This window comes from Spodoptera frugiperda, chromosome 25 (assembly GCF_023101765.2).
Source record: "Spodoptera frugiperda isolate SF20-4 chromosome 25, AGI-APGP_CSIRO_Sfru_2.0, whole genome shotgun sequence".
Lineage (NCBI taxonomy): Eukaryota > Metazoa > Arthropoda > Insecta > Lepidoptera > Noctuidae > Spodoptera > Spodoptera frugiperda.
The window spans coordinates 6,393,224-6,402,872 of NC_064236.1; the positions used below are offsets into that span (position 1 = coordinate 6,393,224).

A 9,649-nucleotide genomic window follows, 5' to 3' on the forward strand; every position below is an offset into this window, starting at 1 on the left:
TAGTAATGTATCAAAACGTCTAGACACGCTTTGGAAATCTTGAAGACGTATGTGCCTCGTGGCATTCAAATACCTATTGCCTACAAAGTTACCTACATTTCGTATAGTGCGTAAGTAGACGAATATTTTTATTTTAAACATTTTTTTTTAAAGTTTTTACTTTATACATACATCGAAAGTACGAAAGAGTGTATTTTATTCAAACTGCCGACTATAACAGACTTTGGTGGTTTAAATTGGAACCAAGAAAAAATTTGGATTCCAGTACGAACTTAGTTGCATCTCAAAAGAGTAATTATTTACTACACATGTACCTAAACAATTCCTGTTTGTATTGGAATGTGCTATAAAGGACAAGAACCACAAAGAACATAACAGAAGGAAAGGACAGAACAAGAACCAATCAATTAGTCACATAATGTAAATCTTACTATATACCTATTACGACTACTTTGTAGTAAATTAGACTTTAAAACATACCTTGGAATGTAAGTAGCTTAGAAAAACAACTTATTTACTTATTCAAACCATGTGGGGTTTGACGAAACATTACTCCGAAAATTTCTGCATGTATACTGCAAAGTCAAAGTCAAAGCATTTATTTCAATTAATCCTAAATTAGGCACTTTTGAAACGTCAAATTGAATTGTCCGTCAGTCTGTCTGTCAGTGAAGCTAGGCGCTCGTTCCAAAGTGTTGCTTCGAATGGAGAAGAACGAGCAATTGCATTTGCATTTGCAATACAGTTTACATACCCAGGTACTTACTACATACATAAAATAAATAATTTGCAATATTAGGCTTTTATGGCACAAGTTGCCTGTATTCAATTTGCAGGGTAATAAATAAATGGGCAACATATTAGGAAACTGATTTCTTTTTTATAGTTTTTCGTTTACGACTGCCGATAAAATGACTCTGGTCTCGATGCTGTGAATTTTTTGGAAAAAGAAATTGTTGATATTTATTATGTAATGGTTTTTCCAGGCAAAGGAATATCTCCTTTCCGGGTATACTTAGTTTTGTTGATATTCTTAATTTTTAATAGCATCTGTGATACCACGAAGAAGAAGAAGGAACGGACTACGCTGGGTCCGAATCAAAAAAGAATCTGTCTTAATTCGGATTCGGACAATTCGATCAGAGGTACGGACACACAAATTAAATAACCCTAAGTATTAATATAATGGAACAGAAGAAATCTGGTGAAAAGTTAACGACTTTTAACTACAATTCTACTTACTCGTCCACGTAATCGTGGACTGTACTGACTCACTCTTAGATTTATTTTTGTGTATTGTTGTATCTACTTTGTTCTATTGCATGAATGAACCAATCACTATAATAATGCAGTTTATTTTCTTTTAATCTTGATTCTAAATTAAAGAAATATTTTACAAGAAACGTGGTAACCAGAGAAATGGTATATCTCTGTTCTGTATATGTAAATATGTACTAAATAGTAGACGGTAAATAGGTACATAGTTATTTTAATCTATTTTCGTTTACAGCCAAACGTAAAGTATGTTTACTGAGGCCTGACAACGGTCCTTGCAGAGCAGATGTTATATCTTGGTACTATGATGCTAGGAAACGAAAGTGCTATCGTTTTTTCTACGGCGGTTGCCAAGGGAACGGAAATAACTTCGTCTCAGAAGAGATATGTAAAGAAACATGTTACCTTAGCACCAGAATGCGAGCTAGTAAGTGTTTACTTATTCATGTCACTAGTACCACAAGCTAACTTGAATTAGTTTCTATTCTTACATGTCTTGTCTTGAAGAAAACTGAATGCATTATGAATATGCGATTACAGCCCACGATTTCAGCCCAGCTAGGTACATTCAGAGCTGCTCGTTTACCGGGGCTCCGGTTCAAAAAGCGGGAGTAAGAACGGGATGGTTTTTAGTCAGTAAGAGTCTGAAACTCACTCTCGCCTCGCCCAAGGCGAGAAAAGCCATTGCATGATATACCCCTTAAAAAAGCTAGGTGCATTACATGACCATATTTAACATATAATTATTTGTATTTACAGCACATCAACCGTACTTTTGTCAGCTCACGTTTGACTATGGAACCTGTTTTGGACAATATAATCGATGGCATTGGGATCACATATCTGGGTACGTAGTTTACAGGACATATCAAAGAATTTACACTCTTTGACAGAGATTTGCAACGAAGGCCTGTACTTGTTGTGCTTGTTTATGTCACATAGTCTTCACATAATCTGAAAATAATTCTTACCGTCATCGGTATTGAGTTTAGTCAGAGTCACTTAGTGATTTGTTTAATTATATTCGCCTACTCAAAGCTTAACTCATGTAAAAAAGCAAATGTTTGGAATAGCAGTTTTATATAAATTCGTTCTTCAACTTCTGAACAACAGAAAGGAGTGAATTTCGTATTTTTACATATAGCGGTTAAATGACCACCACCACCCTAGACATAAACTAAACGGCTTAAGTCGAATGCAAAAATCTTTTACATACAATTAGTTTCATTCTTAGTTTTAACTTAGTTTTTGCTTTGGTTAATGTTACAGACACTGCAGACGACGCCTGTATTCTGGTTGCGGCGGCAACCAGAACAACTTCGAGACGAAGCAGGAGTGCATGGCCAACTGCCTGACGACGCCAAACAACACTTTAAACGTTGAAAGTTTGCGGTTCACCACTTGTATACCATTCACGTTAGCAGAGTTCAGTTAAATAGATTAATTTACCAGTTGCGGCCGATGCTATTCCAAAATCTCTAGGTCCATCTTAGTTTTTAACAAAAGCTCCATACAATAAATGTCCAAAATCGATCTTAATTATTAATTTCTGCTATTAGAGTCCTATGTTTCCTAGACGAGGTGTGCCTCTTCTAATTATTGGCCTATGGGCCATCTATAGTTAAATAGAAGTGAATACTAAACTCCTTTCAACAAACGTTTGGTAAAGTACGAGTAATTAAGCTTATTATATTTTCTTTATTTACAATCTCGAAACTTGGAAATGAAATGAGTTGCTGATAGAATTTTTAAAAAAGGTTCATGTTTGAGAACTCTTCTGTGCGGCCTCTGTCACTGGTACTGCTTTGAATCAGCTCTAACCAAACCCTGAGCACGAGTGAGGCTGGTTATACTCGTAATAAACCCACTAGACACTATACAGGTTCAGTCTTTCTTTCATGATAAATGTAAAGGGAAAAGAAAATCCGAAATGTGAAATTGAAAACAAATTTTATTATTTTCAAATGAAAGCGTGTCGTAATCTTTGTGCATTGCAAATTAAGGTTAAACTTCAACGTGTCATTGTGCAAGATTATTAAAATTTATTCTTCCTCGTCGGCAACTGTCCTCAGCATCACGAAGTACGAAAACGAAGTTTTCAAAATCTGGAAGAAATAAAAAATGGAAATAAATAGTTTTATAATCATAATTTGTCTGTGAAATGAAATAGGTATTTTTAAGGTAAACGTCATATATCTGTACCTATGTCTATAATTTACCTATACGTACTACTTTACTAGTCAACTTAATAGTCTGAAAAACACATAGAATTTTTGATAGAAGTATCATGCCACCCTTATACCAAAATTAGTTTTAACTTAATGTTATATTATTACTAGCTGACGCGGCAAACTTCGTACCGCTCAAACTAGTTTTTCTCCTCTTTTATACCCGCCCTGAACATCCACAAACAATTTAAGGCAAAATTTCCCAAATCAGTCCAGCCGTTCCCGAGTTTTAGCGAGACTAACGAATAGCAATTGATTTTTATATATAGAGACTAGCAAATCCGGCGAACTCCGTTTCGCCACCAATGAATTCCTTCTAGCTTTTCACTCGAAAATTTTCCTGAATTTTCTTTTCTATAAACCTCACAGAGCCCGAGACCTTTCCAACGAATGCAAAACCGTAGAAATCGGTTCGTGCATTCTGGAGTTATAGCGTCAGGAAGGAAAAGCCGACTTATTTTTATATAATAGATATAGGTATACAAAGATTATCACCGTACCGTGATCATGGTCTGGACACCGACAGTGACCATGCTGCATGCCTTCAGATTCATGGATCGATGTGTTTGTCTTAACATGACAAACACGTTCTTCCGATTTGCAGTATTCATATACTCCCAGGGCACGCTGTACACTGAATCTACTAATCTGTCATTCTGGAATTAAAAAAAAAACTTATCTATACTAATCTATACTAATACTATACTAATATTATAAAGCTGAAGAGTTTGTTTGTTTGATTGTTTGTTTGAACGCGCTAATCTCGGGAACTACTGGTCCGAATTGAATAATTCTTTTTGTGTTGGATAGTGCATTTATCGAGGAAGGCTTTAGGCTATAAAACATCACGCTATGGCCAATAGGAGCCGAGCAGAGCGGGTGAAACCGCGTGGAAGTAGCTAGTACAGTATACAGCAAACCGACCGTGATGCGCTGACGACGGCGTACGTACTCGGTTCATTGAAGTATATATTTGGCCCTTATTCTTTAAAGCAAGAACGAGTGAAACGATCTGCAGATAGGTATAGTTTATAGTCTGGAATAGTAGTTATTTTTCCAGTACGTAGTACGGGTGAAGCCGCTGGTGGAAGCTTATGGAAGCTGGTGGTATGTCAAACTAACATCTATATGTCAAGCTACAAATACTAAGTACATATGTGTACTTAGTATTTGTAGGTAGCTACATAGGTATACATTGTATTTACACAACTTACAAGTAAGATATTTACGAAATTGTTATACAAGAAAACAATTTTTAGGTTTAATAACAATATTTTTATTGACACTCAGTTGATGGTTACGTAAAGAAAACTGCAAAGTACTATCCTTGTTGCTATTTAAACTGCAAATTAATGTAGTGTATGAGCCACCGTTAATTTAAGTTATGATGAGATAATAAAAAAAAAACGTCGGAACACAATACTTACTGATGACCCGAGCAACTCAAATATAATGGACAACTGAATCAACTGCTGAAAGATAATTATCGTAAGTGGCCCATACCGCATCAACGCTGCTGTATCCTAAAATAATAATAAAATTATATTACTCACTTATTTCTAAACAACTATTCAAGTATTTTTCATATCTTTGTAGAGATTGTGAACTAAGTTTGATTAGTCTACGGCTATACAATGTCTAAGCGGCGTAGGAGCAACGTAGACCTTGCCTACAACGGCTACAGTTCACTGTTAACAGCTACGCAATATCTGCACCACAGCTGTGCCACGTATGAGCAGCGTAGACGTTGTCTACACTTAATCAGTCTATGACTACGCATCGTCTACGCCGCACCTACGTGCTACACCGCGTAGTCCGTATCAGCGTAGCATAGAATCTACGCTTGATTAATTTATTATGATGCAATGTCTACACCACGACTACACCGCGTAGAATTAGCGTAGACGTTGCTTACATTGCCTTTGCTTGATAAATCTACGGCTACGCCAGAGCTACGCTGCGTAGTACCAGCGTAGGAGTTGTGTAGCAATTCGTAGCCTGCTATGCGTAGGTGCTACTGCGATCTGCTACGCGGACATTAACGCTACGCCATATTTATAACATTGCGTAGTTGCGTAGGATGTTTACAAAATTGTTACAAAGCAATGTTAGAAACAAGGTGTAACATCCTTTTTGTAGTGTACACATTTTAAAATGTACAACTTCTCAAGAGTTTAAGCACACATACCAGCTGTGAGCATTCCAGAAGCAAGAGACATCCGCTCACTTGATGGAAGAATAAATACACCAAGAGAGTCCATCCGAAACTGTCGGCCATCATTGATGAGAAGCTGAAATAGTGTACATTAAAAGGTGGTTTCTTAAAAACAAATATACTAAGTAGTAACTTCGTTTTTTTATGGCCGATCGCCAGTAAACGAGCAGACTGATCAATAAACAATCGCCGCCGCCCACGCACACCCGAAACACCAGAGGCGTTACAAGTGCGTTGCCGGTTAGGTTAGGTTAGGCTCACTCCCACAACAAAACACAACGTAAACGTTGTTTCATGTCAGTTTTTTGTGAGACCGTGGTAGCACTCCGGTCGAGCCGGCCACTTCGTGTTAGGATTATGGTGGTGGGGATGGTATGTATGTGTGTTACTGTCAATGTACTTACTTAATAACAAGACTGTGTATCTGAATACAGTCCCGCAGCCGAATAAATACTTCCACTTGTTCTTCTTCATTGTACTTGTTCTCACATAATGTATACGCACTACCATCATCTGCCGCCGCGAGCACGGACGCAGGCTTTGGGAAATTCTCGAGATTGTACGACAAAACGCGCATATGACCCCATAGATGGAACACCATTATAAATATCGTCAGATCAATGATACAGAAGTAAGTGGAGCACGTTATAGAAATGTACCAGTTGTACAAAGAAACAACAACGTAGCCTTTGAAATTAGTTGCCGTATCGAAAGGAAGGGCGAAAAATACAGCGTAGTCGAACGAGGCGTTTGCAGGCCGCTCATCTCTGAACATGCCTGCCGCATAGCTGTTGTAGATTGGAGTCAAATTGAATAGCAATATACCGCAACACATCAACATAAACACGTACATCGTGAAGAAATGTGATATTTTGTGGACCAGTATGTGAGTCTGTAATGTAGGATAAGGTACATTCAATAATATACAAAAGAAATAAATAAAGACCAACTCCTAATAAAAATCTAAATTAATTTACTTGCCTCATAAGCATAATCAGATTTACGCCTGAAATTGAAAAGATGTACTTCTTTTAGAAAATATAATACGATTGCGTTGTATTCTTTGGTCAACACCAGCACCGTTCTTAACTGTAATAATAAGAGTAAAATTAAACAAAAGTCGTTATTTTTGCACACAAATTGGAAGTGGTTTAAATATTAAGATATTGTTTCTCTCATCTACTGTTACTTACGGCAGCGATAGCGTTCATAAACACGGTGATGTAAGAATGACCCAACTCTACAGATGGTATCTTCCCAGTGTAGATTACGAGGTAAAGTGAACCTGGTACCAGGCTTAACATATCCAAAATACAAATGTAATATCTGAAGATTTGCCTCTTATTTGGTTCCTTTGGCCACCCATCTATGACCCACATAATCTTTTTAAGAATTCTGAGGTATAAAATGTTTTCCACTTTCTCGATCCCCCTGCAAAAGAGTAAGTTTTTTTTTGTGGCTAAACGCTAGACGTAATTGTGACCATAATTAAAATTAGGAGGGTGTTAAACGATGGCTACACACAGGGTATTCTCATAGCTTTTAAATCTAGTTGCGGCCCTAGGCAGAAACAAAATATAGGTACATAAAATACATTTCCTATTCAACATGGATAGGAAAACTCAAATCAACCGAACGGATTTTCAGAAGAGTTTAACGTGGTTTTTGAGGCTTATGTTGCTATAACCAATGCGTGTCAAAGACCTCTCCCTTAATCCTTCACGTTGAAAGACAGACAGAAAGATCGCCATTTGTCCAATGGCACCCCGCGATTCTGATAAATTCTTCCGTAGTTTACCACTTATAAAGAAACTTACTCCAGATCGCTACCATCCGAAAAGATTTTTACGGTAGACAATTTTATGTCGTCCATGTTGATAAATGTTTTCTTATTCTAATGACAATTACTGATGAAATATCCTTTTTATAGTCTATTTACCATACATTATTCAAAAGGCCATAATCATTTCACGGTCACTCTGTGAGGGGCACATTAAACTGTCACCATACTCATCACTGTTCTAGGGTTCGTTGTGGCAGTGTTGGGCTGGTCGTAGGATAAGTCTAGAGTTTGCCTAGGGTTAGCTTAGCTTTTCGCCAGTGTCTTAGGATGCGGGTCTTCGAAGCCTCTAAAGTTTAACACATTCAGTGCCACCGACTCGCCCGGAGAGTCCATGTAAATTTTATTCCAGTGCCGTCGACTCGCCCAGCGAGTTCAATGTTTTTGCTCTTTCTTTCCAAAATGCATGGTGTATTTTCTGCTTAAAATAATACTGAAGACTAAAGATACCCTAATCTAAAGAATTGCATAGAGTGTGCGACTCTACGGTTCTGGAATTAAATTTACGTGGACTCTCTGGGCATGTTGGTGGCACTGAATGTCATCAATCATCAATCAAACTCTTTTGCAATTGTAAGGAACATCATTTTTGCTCAGGTTTGTCCATGGGCGGCGCTGATCGCTTACCATCAGGTGGCCCGTCTGCTCGTTTGCATATATTCTAAAGTGTGTTATAATGTTTTATTATAATATCTTGTTGTGCCTGTACATATCTAGTATAAATTCAATATATGATAAATTTTCTTTTTTTTAAAGTCGGTTAGAAATAGGTACCTACCTCACAATTCCATCTGCCCAGTCCCCATTTTTATGTCACAATAGAGTAATAACATATTTTTATTTAATCAAATTCAATAATTATTTGTTGTCAATGCTTTTTCACTGAAATTATTATGAGAACGTGCACGTGTTCGCTGTATGAAAACATCCATCAAGAAAATAAATTATACGAATTACCATGAATTGAAGATTAAGGAACCTTACTCGTATGATTGAAAATATATGTTCATATCTTTTATAGATATACTTACTTGGGTATACCTACATATCTATTTGTTCAACACTGTTTAAGACCCAAAATATTTACAGAAAAATGGTGCATATTGTTTATCGTTTCTTATTTGCATTTGTGAGTAATTTACTTTGATGGGAAACGAAGTCAGTGAAATATTAAAAAAAAACGAAAACTATATTATTTTTGTAGCCGGACACTTAACTCCATCTATTAGTCTAAAAAGAAACTGCATTGACAGTTATAATATGACACATGTCATTTCAAGAAAATATTGTACAATATTTTTTGGTATTTTAAGTCAATAATTTGTTTTAATTATAAAAATATTAAATTCACACATTTTGAGCAATAAATAATATACTACTTTAAAACAAATTCATTTGTAGCTAGCAACTGCTTGTGGCGCCATCTACTTACATCGCGAAACAATTATGTAGGTACATATACGGATCTGGTACAATCGATAGATGGCGTTATTCAAAATTTTTTTATTCACATATTTTGAATCTATCTTCTTATAAAACATAAAAATAATTGCTGTGAGTCTGTTTCGCTAAAACTCGAAAACGGCTGAACCGATTTGATCTTGATTTGTTTGTGGAAGTCCAGGGAAGGTTTAAAGGATGAGAAAGATATGCTTGAGGCAGTACCTACAAGTAAGTTTGAGTTTGCCGGTTCAGCTAGTATACCAGTAAAGAAATCTATTAACCAATAATTTTGAGCCTATATAAACCTGTCGAAATTGTTAGTCGCTGGAATTTGATCTTATGTATGACAGCGCGTTTAGCCAAGTTCAAAACCAAATTGGGTAGCTTTTGAAGTACAGGAGTTACGTAGGTACACCCTTATCATCAACAACTCGTAATATTCCATTTCTCTACAAAAGAGGCCAAAATCTCCACAGAGAGGGTTCGAGACGACAGTTTAAATTGATTAGATTTATTACAGAACACGGCTGCTACTGCTGCTGCCCAGTCTCTGATAAATATTATTGTATAATCAAGGGATTAATAATTATAGAGTTCACTCTATAATTATACATATACATACTACCTTCTGCCTGCGGCTTCATCCGG

The 9,649-nt window shown here is 36.5% G+C and overlaps 2 protein-coding genes across 2 annotated transcripts; one reads left to right on the top strand and one right to left on the bottom strand.

Annotated features, from left to right (window-relative positions):
* The first annotated feature begins 831 nt into the window (after positions 1-831).
* Positions 832-2,814, top strand: LOC118268103 (kunitz-type serine protease inhibitor A-like). The gene is made up of 4 exons (XM_035582378.2): positions 832-1,145; positions 1,511-1,702; positions 2,035-2,122; positions 2,545-2,814. The coding sequence occupies exons 1-4, from the start codon at positions 974-976 to the stop codon at positions 2,708-2,710; spliced, it is 618 nt and encodes a 205-aa protein (XP_035438271.1). The 5' UTR covers positions 832-973; the 3' UTR covers positions 2,711-2,814.
* Positions 2,815-3,208: 394 nt separating this feature from the next.
* On the bottom strand, positions 3,209-7,649 carry LOC118264496 (uncharacterized). The gene is made up of 8 exons (XM_035577056.2): positions 7,536-7,649; positions 6,912-7,149; positions 6,700-6,807; positions 6,123-6,610; positions 5,692-5,794; positions 4,931-5,026; positions 4,004-4,159; positions 3,209-3,380 (listed from the first exon to the last, which is right to left on the bottom strand). The coding sequence occupies exons 1-8, from the start codon at positions 7,589-7,591 to the stop codon at positions 3,318-3,320; spliced, it is 1,308 nt and encodes a 435-aa protein (XP_035432949.2). The 5' UTR covers positions 7,592-7,649; the 3' UTR covers positions 3,209-3,317.
* Between the last annotated feature and the right edge of the window lie 2,000 nt (positions 7,650-9,649).